At 36.5% G+C, this 22,278-nt stretch overlaps 1 protein-coding gene across 1 annotated transcript in view; it reads left to right on the forward strand.

Annotated features, from left to right (window-relative positions):
• Positions 1–232: 232 nt before the first annotated feature.
• PRKX (protein kinase, X-linked) overlaps positions 233–22,278 on the forward strand; it is a gene marked incomplete at its 3' end in the record, with an annotated part of 37,308 nt that continues 15,262 nt past the window's right edge. Inside the window, exons 1-2 of the mRNA XM_010141870.1 lie at positions 233–309; positions 393–448. Coding sequence (XP_010140172.1) covers positions 233–309; positions 393–448 — 133 coding nt within the window. The remainder of the gene's footprint in view (positions 310–392; positions 449–22,278) is intronic.

Raw genomic sequence — 22,278 nt, forward strand, 5'->3', positions numbered from 1 at the left:
ACATTTTCTTTCTGATGTTCTTGAAAGCTGTGTGCCGTATTTGAGATATTTAGAGACGTTTGCAGAGGGGGATACCCAAGACAGGAAGTTCTGGTATATTCTCTGCTAGACTGAATGTTGCTTGTAGGCATACTCAGGCTTAGAAACCAACAACTTGAGAAAGTGGCAAAACTGGAAGGTGATGAACTCTGTGCTCTTACAGGTGTTCATAAGTAATATTTAAGGTAACAGAATGACGTTTGGAGACTGTGAGACTGTGGTCATCCCTGACTTTCGGCGTTTTCTCTTGGAGGATGGAATAAAGTTCATGTAAAAATAATAATACAAAAAAATGAGTTGGAAGCAGTACCTGCTTTAAATATAGTAACTACTGTTTTAACTGTCCTTTGTAGTCTAAGAGGATTGAAAACTTCTGTTTACCCGACCACCATAATACAGGTTGGACTGGGTATGTTCTCAGTGATTTCTGTTGGAAACTGCACCTCCTTTAGCAAAAAGCTCACTGTGAGGAAACAGCAAAAGAGGAGAACAGTTAATCATAATCATTGGGAGGGCTTTTGTCTCCCTTCACTGTCCCAGGACTCAACCTTTGTTTTGGTTTTTGTGGGCCTTTCGGTAAAAAAGGTATTGGGAGCAGAGATTAAAGTAGAACAATGCTTTTGCGGGAAGTGCCATCCTATTCGCTCCACAAAGTTAAGTTATGGATTTGGGGAGGGAACAGGGGTAGGGTGCATACTGGTTTCTGGCACTAAGAGAGGTTGAATGGGAAGAATATTTATTCAAGGGTACTTTCTGAGAGGTTGAAGAAGTGCCTTTGAACCTCTAAGGTGTATGGGTTTTTTAACTAGTTCTCTTATATGAAAGGTGAATGCTCTTGTTCTGGAGCCACTGAAAGTGCCTGGATCTCGACTTCTGTTATTGAATTAATTTTCCTTTCAAAGGAGGTAGAAATGCGAATGTTTGTCTAGCACGCTCAGAAGATTGCTGCTTGGGCCAGTCTGATATGTGAATCTCAGTTGAATTTACATACTCAGCTGTGTGCTGCACAGAAGCAAAAATTAATGTGCCACGACCATGTTCATTGAAACTTAACTGCTGAAAGTTCACGGCCCACCCATGCTTATCTGAACCTGTTTCAAACTTTTTGTTGGTCTGGTCTGTGGGAGACAGGCTATGAACACTTGTAGCAAAGTTTCTGAATCATTCTTGGTTTTGATGAGCATTTAGCAAGAACAGCTTTCCTATTCTGGTATCCAGAGGGGCTGCAGTTGGACACTTCACATACGTACCGAAATGGAAATATTAAATTTTGAATTATGCCATGATAAAGTAATTCAGATAAACTAGAATAATAAATACAAGAAACCCAGAAGATATTTCTTCACTTTTGGGTAGATGAAGTTGGGAGGGCAACTTAAATTCCTAAATGAAATATATGGAAATAGGGAAGGGGGAAGGAAGAGAACTCTAGAAGAAAGCTGGTAGACTTATTCTTGCCCTCTTTCCCGTGAGGTGTTTCCTGCCCATTTTTCAAAGTGCAGTGAATTCCGTAGCAAGCTTTATGAATGTAAATTGGGTTTTCTAAATCTATTCAACTGATTGAAATATTTTAATAATAGTATTTTCATTTGAAAAGATAATTTTAAACAACTGTTCCCATAAAATGCTTTTCACTAAACAAATGCAGAATAAATATTGAGCAAACCAGTATTTTAATTTTTATGAGCATGGGAAAATTTTAAAAAGGCATGGGAAAAGTGAGACGCAACATATTTTTGAATACTTAATTTCACTGTGTTCATGTACAAAATAGCTAGCCAAATATGTTTCAAATGGCATTATACCAGCAGGACAGTAGGTACAGAACTTAATCTAATGCTGCAAGAAAGAATCTGCTCCTATATAGAACATACCCTGGTATTTTTCCTAAGTATAGCCTTAAGTCAAAAATTCTGCACCAGAATAACTAAATTCGGTACTAGTGAAGAACACTGGTGGCTTTTTTTTTTTTTTCCTCCTTAAGAGGCTCAAATTAGTTCTGTTTCTTACCACGTGTCGTTTTTGGTTTCATTACCAAGGTCGTCACCTATTTAAAAATATTATATCTAAGAGATGCGTAAGCATTTTTTCCCTGTTTTGTCACCTTTTCTGATACTGAAACAATAAATAATAATCCATGATTTTACTTGGCAGTGTCCTTAAATACCACAACTTTTCAAAGAAAACATGGTCTGAATGTTGTGACTGTAATGGTGACCTGAATTCACCATTACATTTGTACATCTTTGAGGCTTTAGTCATAAAGCTAAAATGACTTGGATTTTGTTTTCACTCTGTCTGTGCAATGTCTTTGTTGCTTCATTTTTGCCTCCCACAAGATCATACTTGTCCCAAAATAATCCTTAGTATTGTTATAGCTGATGTTCTAGAGAGAAAATGACCAGGTGTGACTCAGCTTTCTTGTCTTGCTTTTCCTGTTATCCATAGCTGAGGTGAAGTTTGGTAGCATAATGTTTATTGTGGAGAAGGCAGCAACAGGTCCTTTCCCATAACGTTCTTGTTCTCAATAGGCTGGAAAAAAATAGCTTGAAACAAATACTCCCTTTCTCTGTCAGAAAGGTCAGAAAAGTGAGAGTATATGGAAGAAGTCTGCATGTGTGTAAACTGAAACTTCACATTTCTGTTTTTCTATTTTCAGTGTTCAAAATCAGTGATGAGGCAAATGGCTAGTGTTTGCTTGTCACCTGTTTCTTTTGCTTTAATCTTATTTAGGTATCTAACTGACTGTAGAAAGAAATTCAGAATTCTTTTTCTGGTGTTGTGAATTTGATGGTATGTTATAGAAGGGGCTTTGACACTTGGGTACAGTTCCTGAAGATAAATATTTTCTTAAGTCATATAAATAGCCCAGAGGTGCCTGAAAATGCCTGTTGCAATGCAAATAATCAAATAATCTGGAAACCAACTAATACTAGTATTTCAGAAATAAGAAGCATGCAAAACTCCTCTCCCACAAAACCAAAAGCGTCTAACACCACACCTTCTGCTGACAAGTTTATTCTTAAAAAAACCCTAATGCTCCAAGTGAAAATGATCTTCCATCAGAAGTGTTGTGTGTCAGCCCAAACTGGAAAAGATAGAAGAGAAATAGAGATTTGAGGAGTTTGGGCCTTTTTTTTCTTTCTCCTTCTTCAAAGGGAGGAAATGCACACTTGAAGTACTGGGGACTGGCAGCATGTAGGCTCTTAGGGCTTGACTCACCTTTTCTATGTTTAGATTCTTGAGTTTGCATGGCTGAACTGTTTGTAGTGGACAGGGAGATCAGCCTGTTGGAGATGGATGTCTTGATATTTTGGCTTTTACGTTAGGGAAATGAATGCGAAGCTAAAGTGCATTTAATCTCAGTTTGGTCCACTTTAAGGGTGATAGGCAATATGTAAGTATCAGAAGAAAGAAAAGGATGATGGAGTTTATATACCGCTTCTGTTTATTATCAGAGTCATAGAAGTTTATGCAGCAACAGAGAGTGAACTTTTGTGAAGTAAAAGATGGGAACTTTGTGTTTGCTGTGCAAGGGCTTGTCTGGGCAGAAGCTATTCTTAACCAAATTTGTTCAGGTTAAACAATACAGTTCCTTTTCTGCTGATACTTATCAGTGTAAAACATCTTCAGCGTTGGCTTGTACTGGGTGGGAGTAGTTTAACACTGTGTCTTTACTTGGGAAAGCACCCTCACATTCCTACACAGTGTTAGAGGTTTTTTTTAGCTCTGAAGATGGTGGTAAGTAAAATTCTGCTGAGTACGGTGTTAGCATCCACCTGGGATATTCAGGTGATAGGAAAGAGCAGTTCTGAAAATTAGATTGTATTTCTGTTTTCTCGCAGGAAGACTCTCTCTCAAATGTATCAACAAATGTGTTTTGTTTTTTTTTTTTTTTAAAAAGTGGGGGGAAGATACATGATACAACATTCTTTTAACCATTGTTTGCACTTCACATTAGAGGAGTGGTTCAGATTTCTTTTTGAAACAAGTATTGCTTCATTATTATTATTTTAATACTGAAGGTGGATCAGAGATTTTCCCTTAGTAAAGCTGCTTCTTTACTATAGAGACTGTAAATTCAGAGTGATAAGGAAATTATAGTTTTGCTTTGCTAATTTTGGTAAAAGAAATGTTCAAATTTTTGCCCTTTATGTTATGTCAACCACTTTATTTTAGGTAATCAATATGTATTTCAAAGGTATTGAAATAAATTTCAAATGTGATGGTAAGACCTTAAGTTCTTGAGGGTTTTCAGGGGACAATGTTTGAAAAGATGTTACCTCTGAAGCAGTGATTGATGTTTATTTTCTTCTGAAAGTTTAGAGAGACAGGGTGTAAAGTAGATACAGTGTTTCTGTGAGCAGTTTTACCTTGAACCCATTGAAAATATATTTTTGAAAAAATATTCTAAGAATAATACAGATTTATTGTTTTGGAAAGCTTCTTTCAACTTGAAAACATCTTGTTCTACTCTGAAGAGTATTTGGAAAATATTAAACTAGCAACCTCATTATGAGGATTAACTTAAGCATTTGGTTTTACAGAGTTTAAGGGCCACAGTCCTATTGAACTCTAAATTTTGTGGGTTTACAATTCAATTAAAGCAACTTAACTGTTTTATGTAAATACCTAAGCTCTTTCACTGAAAGGCCAAAATGTGACTGAAGCAAGGAAAATAGTGTTGAAACTGTAAGCCCTAGCATACTAGAATTATTCAGAATGTGCTGTTTTGGACGTATCTCTGTTGTAGAACATACAGTTAGAGTTAAGGTGTTCTCACTGCATTTTAATACAACTACTAGTTGTATTGGTACAATGCTTGTGGTTTTGGGTTAGTAGGATAAGCTTGCCTGAGCTGCTGTGTAATGCTCATGCTGAAGAGTTTGTAGTAAGATCTATATTTTTAAGGTTATTTGGGGGTGTTTGCATTGCAGAATTGCTCTTCAGATGTGTGGACCTCAAATCTTCTTTTTGTGACTTTTGACAGCTGCCCTATCCAGTCTTAAATTGTGGTGATCTGTAGCATTTGTTCATGAAAACTTGCCACTCAGCTGCCGCCTACTGCTGTTTCTTTAATCCTGTCCCAGTCTGGAGCAGTTGATAGCTGGTCAGTTAATTGGTTAACAGTAAATTTTGTGTAAATGTGTTGTCATTTTTCTCCAGGGAATCAATTGGTCTGCTTCAATACGTTTCACCACAGACAAATCACTAGTGTATGTGTTTTATTTATTTATTTATAACTGAAACATATTAAAATTAGTGAAGGAAACATTGTTTCCACATGACTAAACTGCATGGTATAACATTTTTCTGGACAATACCAATGGCAGCGGAGTGTTAGACTTGTCTGCTGGGTTGATCTCGTCAGTGGAACCATTCCTGAAGTCTTGCTTTGACCCTCAACTTTTTTAGTTTGTTGTGGGAGGAGGGAAGTCCACCTAAATTTGACCAGCTTAATTTCATTAAGTAAATCTGAACTGCACTCCTCAGTCAATTTGAATACTTTCTGAATTACCTGGATTTCTAGTCTTTTGACTTTTTCTGTTGGGAAGTGTTTATTTAATACCTAAGTAATAGCAGATTGCTAATATGGTATTATTCGGTCTGCAGTGTATTTCATACCCTTTATAATGACTGGTTATTGTGTCTAAAACAGACTAATTTTTATGTAAAGTCGTCTTTGCTCTTGTTTCTTTTCTGAATGTTCAGTTTTAATATCACCCATAGCTTTTGCTGTTGGATTATGAATTTTATATATATATGCATATATATTTAAACTTACCTAAACTCATAAAACGTAAATTCTACAATTCTACAGCCCGATATAGAAAGACTAAGAATGTAGAAAATTCTTGTGCTCATCCTCTGTCAGCATATATAGGACTTTTTAATTGGCTGTCTATTGCACTATAGCAGTTCTGTGCTTCTGTAAACTTAGTACAGCCTCTACAGCATACTTTTTTTTTAACAAGGGTGTTTTTGACTTCCTTGAGGTAATTTTTCATGAAAGGTCACATATCTGGTATTTGTTAGTTTGATTCTATCATGCAATTAGCAAGAATTCAGGTGTAGTGATTTGTATTTTTTATTTATTGGAGTACTTTGGAAAGGCATCACAGCTATATAATATAAACTATTATCAGCAGTAGTAACCTGTGACTTAAATGCACCTTTGTTTTTCTTGTGTACACCTAATATTGTCTTATGTACTTCTAAAAAGCACTGAAGCTATCAATGCAATACATTATTTTGCCTGGAAAAAGCAATTCTATAATCTCTTGCATTGTCTAATACAAGAGGAAAGCACGTGTAGCTGTTTTGGTTGGGATTTTTCACATGGTTCTTATATAGGAGGTAATGGTTTGTTACCAGAAAGTGACATTTAAGGTGCCCATATGCAGTATTTGAGTTTTGGTATGGTTCTTCATTAAAACATAGCTTCTTAACACAGCTTTGCTTAAATGTTGTTCTGTTTGTATTGGGGAGTATGGGGACTCTGAGCAATCCAAAATATTTTTGTTAATGATACTGCCATTATTGTTGAAGGTGCAGGGAGCTCTTCAAATAGACTAGCAAAATGTCTAGTTAGTATTGCTTTTTATGCCTCGCTGGTAGTGCTTCAGTCAGTAAATTAAATGCTCCAAAACTGCTTAGGTTGAGAGAGCTGTCCTTCCATAGGCTCTTCAAGAACAGGCTAAACTAGGTGTAAGATTTTTACTTATTGGCCTACTAATTAGGATGGACTGTAATAGCTATGTGGATGGCGAATGTAAAAAACAGGAGGCTGGGAGCTGACTGTGTTTGTGTAAAATTTCTTGGTGCTATAATAGCAGACTCTCCTAGCCACCTGCCCCCAAACTGATGATAGACTTCTAGCCTCAGACCTCTTCCCTCCAGCTTGGTACTGACTTCTTACAGCTCCTTGGGTGCAGGAGATGATAGCCTGTACAGTTTTAATTTGCATGGCCTGACAAAAATAAGTTCAGAGTATGCATAGTAAAGTTTTAGTTTGTTTTTGGGAAGATTAGTGGGTAACTCTTTGTCTGACCCTGGAGAATGAACAATGAGGACAGCTGCTGGTTGGTTTGTTTCTAAACTTGGATTCTTGTCCTCTCTTTCATCAAAACGTTTCAGGTTGCATGTCAGTATGCTGAATTTGTGTTCTTAGGCCATTGAACTCCTGCTGACTTTTGTGACTTTTGAAGGCCTATGAAGACTTCTGCAGTAAGTCTTTAACACAACCAGTTGTGACACTCAGAAATGGTGGATACAGAAGTTATACTGAATCAACAACATCGTTCTTCCTCCTTTTTCAGTGATCGAAATAGTTCAATCCACTTAAAATAAATTCACATTAGCAACTATATATGTAGAAATTGCTTATTCATTAATATATTTGGAAGTAATGTAATTTGTTATGTAATAAATTTAAAAATATTTCTAGTTTCCTGGTATTACAACTTAATTAAAATGATTCAGTTTAAAAGCTTTCTGCACGTCTATAGTAATTTCACAGTGAGTGGCAGTGGTTCCTTGGATCTATTAATGAAAAAAATTTTCTTGATTAAAGTTGGTTTTGTTAGTTTTTTTCTGCTCAAAAAGGCAGCTGGGAAGAAGCTGTGAGGAAGACAGTGTATCCTATAAGACAGAACCATTAGAAGGAAAATGAAGTAACTGAGAAGAAATTTGGAAATATAAAAAGAAGAACTAACACCAAAGTTAATGAAAAATATTTTAAAAGATGTGTGAATATATTTCTTCTGGGGGTTGGGGGGTGGGGAAGGTGGTTTTCTTAAAATATTTTTTTGAATTTCAGTTGTATACATTTCATCCTTCATCAATTGAAAAACAGAAACAAATTGGGGCACAGCCATTTCTGAGGCTGTGAAGCCTATGAAAGCTATCCGTTTTAAGTGTATAATAAAGCAAACTATATCCTTTGTTCTAAATTCTAAGTGAAGAGTTTCTAGAAGTGTCTCAACTCTTTTATTTGCAACACTCAACTTACTGTAAGCTAAAAGATTTATTTTGGTGACATTGGAGATGATTCTTTTTCTGCCTTCGTGGTTAGGTAGGCCTAGATTTTTAAATGCTCATATTGCACTGTCGGTTGTAGGTTAGGCAGAGTACAGCCTTGCTGGCTTGATACGGGATAATTCTGGGAAAACAATGCTCTGGAAATCTGTGATAGGACAATTTGAGTGGATCATGTACATTTTGTGAAATAACAGTATTTGAAATCTGAAATCTAAAGAGTATTTTGAAAGTTACGCCTTTCCTTCTCCACCCAAAAAACCTCAGTGCAATATGATTTAATTTTTGTGAGCTGAAGTTGAGCGTAAGATGTGGCTAGGGTGTAATTCCGTTGAGCATTCAGCTTGGCTGACATCAGAGGCAAACTGAGAAGTAGAACCTCTAAATCCTGTTTAGCAAGGATTTTTACTATTCTGTTAACATGAAATATGTATGACTTCTACTATACTGCAGGTGATGTTACTTATCGGTGAATTTATATCTGTTGGGAAGAGCTTCCAATACAGGTTAATAGTACATAGAGAAGCAACGTTGTGAAATGGGAAGCGCAGAAGACAACTGGCTTTGTGGCTACGTAACCAGTTTTTCAGCAATCTATTTTTTTCTGACAGATCTGCAGGTAAACCCATCTAACTTAAAACTAAAGCAGGTGTTGGTCGCGTACTTGTTGGTTTCATAGCTTAGAATATACCTGTTTCATATGGCTTTTAAGAGTTTCCTGGGAGCGTACCTTGGTGATGAAAGCCTGTGATATATCTTTGAATCTTGATCTTAATTATTTAATTGCAAGTGACATGCTTTGACATTTGGAGACAAGGGTTTAACACCTCTGTGTTAATTTTAAATACACTTTTTGAATTTTACTGATTTTTTTGCATGGTTGCCGTTTGTATTTTAATAGAAAGGTTTCTTAGTGAAAGGGGACTGCTGAGGTGGATGAATAGTCAGAGAAGGCTGGCAGGCGGTAACATAGGTGAATGCATACATGAGGCTATACTTTTTTGTTGGGAATGTTGGAATTCCTACTTAAAAATTATGTTGGAAATAGAGAGTAGGATGAGGGGACTTAACACTTTTCACAGAATTGTTTGGTTGGAAGAGACCTTTAAGATCAGGTCCAACAGTTAACCCAGCACTGCCTGGTCACCACTATACTGTGTCCCTAAGACAAGAAGGACATTGAGGTGCTGGAGCTGGTGAAGGGTCTAGAGCACAAGTTTTAGGAGGAATGGCTGAGAGAACTGGGGTTATTTAGTCTGGAGAAAAGGAGACTGAGGAGAGACCTCATCACTCACTACAACTACCAGTTGTAGTGCTGAGGGGGTTAATCTCTTCTCCCTACTAACAAGTGGTAGGATGAGAGGAAATGGCCTCTAGTTGCACCAGGAGAGATTTAAGTTGGTATTTGGAAAAATTTCATCATGGAAAGAGTTGTCAAGCACTGGAACAGTCTGTCTGAGGAAGCTGTGGAGTCACCATCCCTGTGGAGGTATTTAAAAGACAGTGTAGATGTGGTGCTTAGGGACATGGCTTATTGGTGACTTGGCAGTAATGGGTTAACAATTGGACTTGATGTTCTTAAAGGTCTTCCCAACAAAAACAATTATGTAATTCTGTGAAAACAAGTAGAACAGGGAGTTTTGCACGTTATGCACAGACCTCATGTTGAAGACTGAGGAACTTGGTAAACTTGTCTTTGCTAAAAAGGGCAGTGCAGAGAAAAGGGATTCTTAGGCACTCTGTAAACATTGATGGTACTTAACTTGTATACTGGCAAATCCTCTTAAGGGTAACTTTTTATTTTTTTGTCAAGAAGTAAGATACTGACACAGCTTTCTTCTGGTACCTCCTGATGAGGTGTATTTTGGATAGTGCAACAGTAGTTTTCTCTTCCATCAGTGATGTAGGACGACCTCTTATGTATGAGATAATAGTTTCATCAGTCTCTGTCCTGTCTTCCGAGACTGTTACTTTTTCCTAGGAAACATGCAGACATCTGAAACAAACTGCAGTTTACTTTATAGAACAGTAAATAACTAATATGCCAAATAATTTTTCTTGTTTGGCATATTTCATCTCTCTTCAGGGCAGAAATACGCCTTTTATTTTAAATGCTGAAATCTTAACATGCTTCAGCTTCTGTAAAAAGTGTTAATGGGTGATAAACTAATTACCATCAGATACCAGTAACTTTCAGTGACAACTGATTTGGGTTATATATTAACTGATGATCCGGCCCAGATACATTTGGTTTATGTTAATTCCTGATGCTTATTTCTGGCCCTGCCTTCTAATTTTAGCCCAATTGTGCTGTGCACTATTTCTTTAAGAGTAAATCCTGAATTACAAATTATATTGAAATTATAAAATTCTTTCAAATGAATAATTTAAAATACATTTCTGTTGAAAGGTGTACTATGTTGACTATAATAAGGAGTGAACCTCTTAGGAAGCAGTGATGCTACAGTTTTGGAAAAACAATATCTACAGTGGCACGTCAAGGACTCTCAGCATGTGAACTATAGCACATGAACTTATTTAGCTGTAATTTAATCTATCCTATCAAGCTGGTGTTGGATTTGTTATTCATTGGTCTCTTTACTGCAGACTATGATCCTGTTTTTAAATATACCAGACTAGATTCAGATAATGAATTCTGAGATTTTTATGGGAGAATGGAAGAGAGTAGAAGTGAGAAGCAACTATGGAAGTAAACAACAGTATAAATCAACCTGTGGTTGATAAATGTGTGTGTGTATATATTATACACATGTATATGGATACATGTATATGTATATGGATATACATTGCTGAAAACTTTGATGCATGATGAAGACATACATAGGATAGCAAAGTGAAATAACTGAAAATCTGAAAGAAAATATTCTTTTGGAAAAAGAGAACTTTGTTTTATTTTCAAAATGTGGGGATTAATGTCTACTGCTTTCAGTGACTGGAAAGTGAGAACGCTGGGGATATGGCTGACTAGCTGGTAACTATAACCATGATACGACAGATTGGGAATTCTGTTTCTGTTAGTAAGGTCTATCTAGTCGTCTTTGCTGTTATTGCTACTATCTAACTTACTTAATACTCTTTATGACCGTACAGAGCGTTATGAGTTAGGACCCAGGAAATAAGTCTTCATGGCTTGTGGAATAGAGCAACTGATAAATCTTTAATGCTGAGAATTGGTTTCCATTCATTATTCTAAATATACTGTATGTAAGATTAAACTCATTTGTCTGGAGGAAAGATTTGTGAAAAAGGGTGTAACCATGTAACACTAATCAGGGATCACTTAGCCTTAGATCTCCACGTTCTGATCTCCTGATTCTTTTGAGTGTCACAGACGGGTTCTTTTTCTGTTTGTTTGTTTTTTGTTTTCTTGTTAAAGCTTTGTTTTTCTTTTAAAGAATTCTTTAGATTAGCCAGTTCAATTAGGATGGGGAGCTGTCCCCGTGTATTGTCCAAACTCTGGTCCTGAAATAGAGATTTTAACATCTCAATTGACTTTTCTTGAGTACACATCTTAAATGATTCCCCAGAGAAATACTTTGAGTTTAGTCACTGTTAGTTTAGTGGGTGAAACCAATGAGTTGTTAGGCTGAGATTCTGCAATTTGAGGTGAATCTTTAACACTGGGTCATTAGTAAGGGTGAGATTTTATCAGCCCCAAATCAATAAATGTGAAGAGTTATATGGTTGTTCATTCTCAGTGCACTTTAAAACTGAACTCAATTAGTTTGACAGTGTTTGAAGTGCTTTCAGATTTTATGGCAAGTTCTCAGATCTTATGGAAAGATTTGTGTAAGGTCATGCATGTGGCCTACTTTTTTTCCTTCTGCTGGATTTATATGTATTTTTGTCTGTAGTATTGTTCAAATTCTACAACATGAGGATGGAATGTTTTTTTTCTATTTTATTGGAGCCAGTCCGTGAACTGATAGATGATATTTAAGGAAGGCCAACTCATAAACAATGTAAAAACCATAAATTCAAACACAGTTGCCATCAGAAATGACATTTGATACCTGTATTTTGAAAGATCATATTCATCATCATCATCACGGCTTGGCTCCGCAGAGGAAGATTTGGGAAGGGCTTTACCCACGCTTACTGCAAGCGCGCTGGTGGCTGAAAAGTCCAATGTGGGTTAGGCAAGTCCGGTTGCAAAGAGCACACCGGAAGGTCTCCTTGGGTGACATAGTCGAGGCACGGTTCTTTCTGCGTTGTCTTTTCTCCTCGAGACTGATTCTACGTGTGCTCTCAAAGGAGAGAGCAGCGTTATGTGTGGTGTGTCTCCAAATCTCCCGATTGGAGGCCAGGACCTCTGATGGTGGTCAATATGGCCTAGGCTGAGGTATTGTTTCAGGGAGTCCTTATATCTCCTCTTTGGAGCTCTTCTCTTGCGGCAGCCGGTGGTGAGTTCACCGTAGAACACAATCTTAGGGAGGCGGTGATCCGCCATCCTGGAGACGTGCCCTGCCCAGCGCAGCTGCGTTTTCAGCAACATGGCCTCAATGCTGGTGACCTCTGCCTGTTCAAGGACAGCAATGTTGGTCACGTAGTCATTCCAGTGGATGTTTAGGATTGTCTGGAGGCAGCACTGATGGAAGCGTTTGAGGCTCATATACAATTTAAAGGATATACTGTGCCATTAAGGGGCCTTACTAGTGTTCCCCAGTACAGGTTTTGACTTCCATAGATTTAAGCCTTCTCGCACTACGTGTACTGTTTTATACTGGAGAAGTTGGTCATTCTATAAACTTGCTATCAGATAATATAAAATGGGTCTGAAATCATTTGCATTTTGATATTCAAAGTAGTAACGAGCTTAGCTCTTGTCCAGTGTCCATGTTAGCTTGTAAATTTAGGAGTGAATATTGCTGCTTGGTGACTGTACATTGAGGTAAGCTAAATTGTCCTCACCTGTCCAGACAATGCATCCTTTAGAGAATCTTAAAAGCCTTGGCCTGTGTGTGATTAAACCGTATGAACTGTAGCATATTTTAATTCCCTATGTCATAGGTATTTAATTTTGCACCTTATTCTTCTCTTTGCTCTTCATGTGACTGTGTGAAGAATTCTCAGTTTCATATTGTGACTCAAATAATTTAATACCTGATATTATTTCTTATACATATATATTTACTCTTTAAATACTTTTGTTTGGGAGCAGCTAACAGTCATTGCAAATGAGATTTATTTCCATCACCTTGTATGTCAATCTTGCTTTTGGATGGGGAACAATTTGTTGTTTAAGGAGTTCACCTATATCCTTGCCCGTTTGTGACATACTGGATTTTCCCACCTGTATTTTCAGATACATGAAATTAACAAACTATATTTAACTTAAATGGTGTAAAAATAAATATTGTACTTTAAATGATTTTGTACTTAAAAAAGAAAGAAAGAAAAAAGGGAAATTTGTACAGAAATAATGTCCGGTACAAAAATGTCATCTGGTATCAGCCAAAACGTCTAGCCTTACTGTTGTCATCCTAGTTCATCTTCATCCATTTTAAAGAATTGTCACCTATGTAAAACCTTCCATTTAAAGTTTTATTTGTTGGCTTGGATGGGTTTCTTGGGTATGATATTCAGAAGTATAACACTGGAGGGAGACTGGATCCCAGTTTAGAGATGCGAAGGGAAAGAAAATGTGTGTATAAAACTAACAATGGCAGTTGGCTTCTAACTGTGGAATCTTGGTAGAGTGGCTTTTCTTTTCTATTAAGGAACTGCATAGTAAAAATAGAAAAAGCTAATCTATCCACTCTGTGTTTCAGTCACTTACTAGGATGAGCTGAAGTGAGAAAACAGAGCAGAAATTTAGTTGAGTTTAGACTTATTTTTCTGCATTATAGGGAAAAAAAAAGTGAAGTAGTCCCTACAATCCTGAATAGCATGAAAAATTTAAAGACCACAGTTCTTTTCTGCTAGAGTATTTAAGTGTTTAACTAACCATAACTGTTAAAATAACACTGGCATGTCTTCAGTAACATTACGTGTTAATGCAAAGAATATTTTCAGTCTTTACTTCTATCAGTAATGTAATTCCTGGGCATTGTAGATTTTTTATTTTTTCTGAAATGTTTAGTTGGTATCTGAGAATGGAGTTTGGAGACTGGGATTTTAAAACTTAATATTGGAGTTAGTGTATTTGTTCCAGTTCCATATCAGATACATCTTTATTTGGATATTCTAGACTTAATTCCCCTTTCTCACATAATAGCTCTTTATGTGGAGAATATTGTGATGTCTATTCTAGTGCCAAACAACAGTGATTTCATCGCCTTACCTTGGACAGTGTTCCACTATTTTTTGTATAGTGTAGCATGAGAGAATTTGCAAAGGTAATGAACACATGTGAAGTAAATTCTAGATTCATAATACGTCTTTAGTCTTTAGTCTCTCAGGAATATCAGTTGACAGTGCCTTATAACTGTAAACAAAGCCTTCCCTTTGAGGAATAATTTGTTCCACTACTGAATTCTCAGTGTATTAACCCTTAACCAAAAATAAATCCACTTGCAGTGCTTGTTCCAGACTGACATAGTGTTTTGGGAGGAAGATTCTTACTGGCTTGTCACTTGGTTTTGTTTTATAAAACTTAATTTACAGAAGGCAGAGTACAGGGTCTCAATGGCCCAGCACAGTGTTCATAGCTTATAGATGCAAAGAAATCGAGTCTTTTGGGAAGGCACTCATTTTGCTACAGTTACAACACTAAGTTCTTTGTGCTTATTATAATAAAATCTCTAGTACTTAGTACAACCCGTTCAAAACAAAGATCGAACTAAAAAAAATCAGAAAAGGGCTTAGTTGTATCAGAAATCTTTCTCTGTTTTTGTCTGCATAACACCTTAAGTGTAAGATTAACGTAATGATAGTTTTAAGTACCTTCCAAGACTCTCTTGAGCTGTATAAACTTGAATAACATAAGTAAAATTACAGATTATGTGGGTAAATGCTAGCTTGCAAATTGGATGTGGTTGGAGCTGTGATTATTTGTAAAAACTGTATCTCTTCTTTCTTCTGCGTAATATCCATTTATTAACTATATCAGTAGGTTTTTTAAAAAATGCTATAGGAATGAGCTGACTTTTTAAATAGAATATACTTGATATTGTGCCAGTAAGTTTTATTTGGATCAAAGTGCTGAAGATTATAAAGTTGCAGGAGTATAATTTTGTACAGCTTTGGTGATATAGGTAAAGAATTTAGTGAGTTGCTCACAATCCTTTTTTGAACCTCACAAATATATTTAAATTACACAAATTAGCATATTCTGTGTCAATTTCTATGCATTGAAATCCTGTATGCACTTCTTAGACCATATAATTTCAAGGTTTGTATTTTCTGTCTGAGTGTAGACCTGTGCAGTGTAAATGACTATCAAAGTTACATGCGTAGAATCAATTTACAGTCAGCAGAGGGAAATAGGTACTCCTGCATTCATGAACTGGGTATGTAAAGCTGCTCAATTGACTATAGAAGTGCCTTTCCCCCCCGCTCCCCCTCTGTTGACTTAGAAAGGATTCCACCTGGCTGGTCCAAAGGTAAGCTCTGTCATAGTATGTTGCAACTCAAGGTGTCTGGGGAGGCTGTTGGTTGTTTGCCTAACACATGGAGAAATTCTGTCTCTCAGCTTGTGTTTGGGGTACAAACGAGCTGGTCAGTTACAGCTTGTACACCCTTAGCCTACAACTTTATTACTTCCTCTTTTTTTTTGTATTGTGAAAAGTCTTTTTATATAAAAAAAAGTTCCCACCATGAATTGCAACAGGCCAAGAACAGTGGCAGCTTTTCAGGACATGTATCCATTGTATCCTTTGATGTCCAGCCATAAAGACATGATATGGGGCTATGTGGTGCTCTGTAGTAATCTTCTGTCTTTGAAAGAAGGAACTCCAGATTGGCATTTTTTTGAAAATAGCAGTCTTAAGGTTTGGAGATACAATCTGAAGGATGAACTTTCTGATGCTTTGAGGCCTTCAGCTACTCCTGGGTGCACAAGCTTTGTTCTTCAATGTGAATGTCTGTAGGTTTGAGGTTTTAATTTGTTATCCTGAGTTACCTCTAGGTCAGTAACATTTTAAAAATGAAAGTAAAAAATCTAACTGAAAAAAGGTTAAACTTAAAAAAAAAAAACCCTTGGAAAAGTAGGTATTGGCCACCACAACTTTAATTTCACTGCTAATTTGATGGAAGTTCCTTTCTGGATATTAGTGTACCTGGTTTTCAACCCGGCCTGTCTCACTAAATCTCAGTTTTGCTGGTATGTGTGTGTAAATATGCAAAGTGTGTTTCTGGACTAGGGCTTTCTGTGGAAACACACGGAATTGTTGGGAATAGGTAATCTTTAACAGTTTTCTATTAGTTGACTGTTTAGCTGTTTCCTGAAACATGCAAGAGAACTGAAACATGCTGAGTGCATTTAAATTAAGTCAAAGTCTTTCATCTGTCTTCATCCAGGAGCAATTCAACATAATTTACTTTTCAGTCTTACACTTTAAAAGCATTGTAGAAATACCGTAATAAGTAGTGAACAGATAATCCATTTCAAAAATATTTAAAAATGCAGGCTTTGTGCACTATGTGAAATGTCCCCCTCGATTTGTTCCTCCTTCAGCACTACTTTAGATGAAGGAGGAAGTGAAGTGTAATTGAAAGGAATGTATTATAAGAGGTACTAGTCCTTCAAAGGCTTCTGTCCAGCACTGGCAAAGGAGGAAATTGGTCAAGTACAAACAATGTGCCTTTTATTACATTTGTTCTGTAATAATAAACCTTTGTACTGTAACAAGATTTTTTTGTCTGCTTCTTAAAAGGACACAGTCAAGGATATTAAGCCTGATACTTTCTTTGCATTAATATGGGACTGATTTGCATCAAGTGGTTTTTTTGGAGAAAACAAAGAAATCTGAAAGAGCTGAGTTGCATCCTAGAAGTGTATAGAACACATATTTCTGGGTTGAAAAGTGAAGTGGCTAATCAGGTGTTAGATACCTACTAAGTACCCCTATTTAGCCTCACATTGTTCAGAGGGCGCTGCTGTTTGAAGTTTTGACTAGGCTGCTGCAGGTATCTCTCTGGTCTTTGTCAGACTCCAGTAGCTTTAACTTCTGTGGAACAAAGTGACTCTTGAAATCCTTCATAGATTATTTATTGCATTTGTGTTTTGTTTCTTAGTCATCAAAATGTTATTTTTATTTATTTTTCTTAGATGAGAACATGAGTACAGCCATGTTTTGTAGTTGTTTCACTGGTCAACTTATTTTGTTTTCCGTTTTCTTTGGGTTTAATTGCAAGCTTTGTCCATGCAGTAGTTTCACAGCAACCTATAGGACCTAATATGTTCAACTGTAGCCACTGACAGAGCAAAAGCTACTGGAACAATCTATCAAGTACCTGAACTGTAGTGTATCTTCTACACAGGTGCCGTTTTAAATTTCTAAGACTTTAACAACTGTTTCTTTTAGTTGAAGTTACATGAAAAGGTTTTAAGTCTGTCCTTGACTTTGTTACACAGCAATTTTTTTTCATTTTTTAACTTTTTTTTTGTGGAAAACCAGACTAAATATCTCCGTGTTGAACTTGAGTAAAACAAGTAGCCAAATCAATTTTAAAAATGCTTCCTGTAAACAGGGAAAATGAAGATAGGAGTTCTGACAGGAGAGAAAGCTTTGATGTCTTCCTTGGTAAAGGTTTGATTGTGGGAATTAATTTAGCAGTAGAGATGATTTTTCCAATTTAATATGTCCCTGCATAGGTTTTACTCACCATCTTCCATCTTACTTTCATTGGAAGAGGGAAGAAAATGGCTGGGAAGGACTTCTAGCTCTTTATCAGAATAGAGTAAGTGAAAAATAGTGTATTAATGATTTCCTGGAATTGATTCTTTATGTACTCTGAGATAAACCACAAGTTAATTGTTGGCGTAGAAAATAATAGGTTAATCCGTTTTGGCTTAGACTGCTTCTGGGATATCCAGTTTAAAATTCTGAACATAGAGTACTAATCCCAACTCAGCAAGTAGGAGTCACATATTCCCAAGGGCAGACTCAAAATTAAACAGCATCTGAAAAGAGATCAGGATTCATTAGTTATTATCAGCTGTAATATAAAATGTTTCTGTCATAGCAGTTTTTAAATCTTTTTTTTTTTTTTTACAGTCAAAAAGAATCTTGTAACCTAAAATCTGGGATTCGATTTTCCTTCTCTTAAGTCTGGTTACTTTGTGATGCATTCATGTATTATTTGGTTTGTTGTAAGCCAAAGTGTAACACACTTTAAAAATAGTTACTTTTTGCCTAAATGTCCGTCAATTTGTTTTAGGTTTCATTTTATGGAAGCTGTTGCATAGTGTTTTTAAACACTTAAAGAAAAAAATAATTAGAACAATTATGAAATATTAACTTTGAGCACAAATTCATTTAGAAAGAATCCTGAATTATTCAAAACTTGATGGGAATTTTGAGCACCAGTTAATGGACAGAAGGTGGTTAGATGTTTGGTTTTGCATGTCTTGCTTTTGTTGCTTGAGAGATTTTATTGGGGCGGGGGGTGAGGGAAGTAAACACAACAAAAAAAACCCCTTCTCTTTAATATTTGCACTCCAAGAACCTCTCAGTTAATGTGTTTATTTGAATCTCTCCCCACCTCAAAGAAACAATTCCGTGAATAGGATTTGAATAACGTTTTGTAACTTTAAAAAGTCCAAAGGTGGCCTATCTTGTAGTTTACTTTCTAATTTACAGACGCTTTTCCAATTATTAAAGAGTGACAGCTTTAGATAATGCTTTAATTACCTGAAATTGTTATCTACATGAAATAAGCAATTTAGTACTTTCTAGTATTTTAACTTGGAATGTGTTACTAGCCAGACAGGTACCCAATTCTTAGCTTAACTATGCTTGTCTTTTAAAATGTGATAGAGCAAGTTTGTTTTGTTTTTAATCAGGTCAATCCAGATTGATATGCTTTGTTTTTAGCAGGGGTTTGGTATCAATTAAAATATGTTGTTTCAACAATATGCCTAAATTTAGTTCAACAGAAGTAGTATAGAGCTTAGTTTCTACATAAAAAAAAACCACTGCATATGCAATATTAAAATACATAAAAGTAGGAGTAATAATGACTTTGCAATATGGAGGAAAAACTTTCCATCCACTCATCTGTTCATATTCTTTATCTCAGCAAGTCCTGTATCACAGGTAATGGAGCACATGGGAAGAATTACAAAAATGCCATTGAAGATCAAGTGGAGAAATACCAGTTTTGTGAGAATTTTTCTGAAGATTGTGAATGTTAAAGTTTTTTGAGGGGACATGGACATACATTAAGTTCAGTGTTTTGAGAGCTGTTTAGAAATGGAAAGGATTAAATGTTATCGCCTGGTGACTGTGATCTTGTGACTTGCTGGTCCCATTTACTTATTGGTCCCTGGTATTTAAAAATCAATCAATAAATAAAATAGCATAAACTTTCAAGGATTCTGCTCCTTTTGTTTAAAGACACACTGATATTTAGAATATTTTCACAGAGACTCAGTAATGTGCGCCGAAGAAGATAAATTATCTGAAATTAGGAACTCCCATCATGGCTGTTCTATTAAGTGGCACTTTTTGGCAGTCAGTAACCTGCCTCAACTATGTGAAAAACAGGAAGCTTGACTGATGGGTATTAATTAGCCTGGTGATTCCTATGATCTTAATGATTGTAACTGAGGAAGATTTAAATGGGTGGGTCAACAAGAGTTGACACAATTGCTTGGTATTCTCTGGCATATCAAATCTTGTGCAAAGCTGAAAAGAGACTATACCAGATTCCAGATTGTTAACTGTAGTTTTAGTGCTGTGTTGTTATAGGCTCCCTTCATAGCAAGTAAGAAAGAATCTGAAAATATGTCAGATTTTTGGAATCTGGAAACAGCAAAGAGGTGGAAATTTTTTGCAGCAGCATTTCTGAATCAGAATCTAGTCTGTACTTTGAACATGCGTTGCTTTTTTTGTTTTTACTTCAACTGAGCTGGGATAAAGAATTAATGATACTGAGCTTTCTGTTGAAAAATTGGTTGACAGAGGTTGAGTCTAGAATCCAAAATAGAAGAGAGAACTGGTGGTATGCCACTAGGAATAGAATGTCTGGGATAGGTAATCTGAAAAGCAATGATCTTGCCTGGAATGTAGCAGGCATACTTCTTGCTGTGTAGTATCCCACATTACTGCTAAGTAGAAATACATTTTCTCTATCTATCTAAGGAGTTCTTAGAGTAGACTGAATCATAGCACAATGAATGAATGAATGAACGAAGTCACAGAAGCACTAGTCAACACTAAGCAAGACATCTTTATTTTTGGTGCTTTTAAGCTCTTTTAATCAGACTGTCTCCTCAGATGGTCACTAAACGATATACAAAAGCTTTGCAAAAAGTAGTATCTGACATTAACTTCTTTTATTCAATAATATGAGATATGCAGTTCTAGACAGAACAAGAGACAGCCTGTAAAACCTTCTCTAAATTTCTTTACTTCTCTGACATGTTCTTCAGCTTTAGATCAGAACCCTCTAGTTTGGCACAGAATTACAGAAGCAGTGAACTAAGAGTTACAGTGAGCAATCCACAGCTAGTTTTGTGGAACAGTGTAAAGACACTGAATTTGAGAAGGTCGAGCCATTGTCTGCAAGGCATTTTCGGTTGACACCGGGCTACGTGTTGAAAAATAAAAAAAAAATTGAACTTGGCTTCTGTGATGTCCAAAATCATCATCCTAATTCTGTGTTGCCTTGTTCATGTGTCAACCACATCTTCTGTTGAGAAAGCCCACGGTTGCTCATGTCATACAGCTTCCCTGTATTTTTTCTCTCAAGCGTTGATACTCTGATTACCAGTTGGTTTGGGCAGGCAGGTTTTTTTTTTTTTTTCTGTGCCACTTCTTCCCCTACTTTTTAAAGAATTATTGATAAACCCGGCTCCCCCTTTTAAGACGTGCATTGCTGGGGTTCAAGTTCCATCCCAAGATGAGACATTAAATGGCAGACAAATTTTGACATTCCATAGTGATTTGTAATCTAATACAATTCACTTAATTTATCTCTTGATATTCAACAGTTAAGTCTGTTGTGCCTGTGGCTACCAATAAAGACTAATATATGGCGAAGTAGGAAACATTTCTTCTAACTGTAATTAAAAGCAAATACATCTGGTGCTTTTTGTAGGCATCTGTGGAAGTTGGGACCAACCGCTTTGGGACTCAGAAGGCAGCCCTCAGGGTCATGGATCTCACATGACCTAGTTTATTCTTCATTAAAACAGATGGTATCTATCTGAGCAAGGCAAACTTGGTTTTAAGAAAGAGCTGGGGATTAAAAGGATGGGAAGCTGGAACAGCTGGGCCTAATTAATGGGAGCAAGTAATAAAGAGGCAAACTGAGCATTAAATTAGTCACCCACATCAATAGCAAAATAGTCACTACATGACTACTCAATTGTTCTAGTTGATCAAAAGTTGCAAGATTGGTTTTCCTAGCATCAAAAGTATCTAAAATTGCATCAGAAACATTCCCACATTCTTTATTCTTTTCTATCAGGCTTCAAAGAGAGTAAAATCCTGAAAACTGGCTGTGGTATTTTGGCATGGCATCAGGGAATCCAGCTTGTTTTGTAAGACAGAGAATGCCCTTCTTGCGTTTGATACATAGGCCAAGCTGGTTCTCTGCAGTTTTTGGCCTCCTCCCTTGGTGTGTGTTTAACATGAGAAGGTTACCTAATTGAGAAGATTGCTGGCATTCCTTCAAGATTTGCAACCCTGTTAAATTTGCAAAGGGATCCAAAAGTTTTGTTTCTGTTGTAAACAGATTATACTGAATTAATGGTTAGCATTTTGCGTGTTTTATTCTGTTTGCCCATATAGTCCTGAAAATCTTGAATTATGTTGCATGCTGCAAGTAGCCCAGGCACTCTTCATTTGCTTATGTTGCTTCATTTGCTGTGTGCCCTAGCAGGAGGAAGGGGAGTGCACAAAAACCCCACAAATCCTCCTTCAGGCCTTCTAATGGCAATTGTTTTAATAAGGTATAATTTTCTGATGTAAGCTTTCTCTAAAATTCTGGCATTAACGTGCCAGGTTAAAGAGACAGGTAGGGATACGCCTGTATTGTGTGTGTGTGTAGGCATTGCTTTTCGTTCAGCAG

Source organism: Buceros rhinoceros, unplaced genomic scaffold (assembly GCF_000710305.1).
Source record: "Buceros rhinoceros silvestris isolate BGI_N320 unplaced genomic scaffold, ASM71030v1 scaffold17470, whole genome shotgun sequence".
In the NCBI taxonomy this organism is placed as follows: Eukaryota; Metazoa; Chordata; class Aves; order Bucerotiformes; family Bucerotidae; genus Buceros; species Buceros rhinoceros.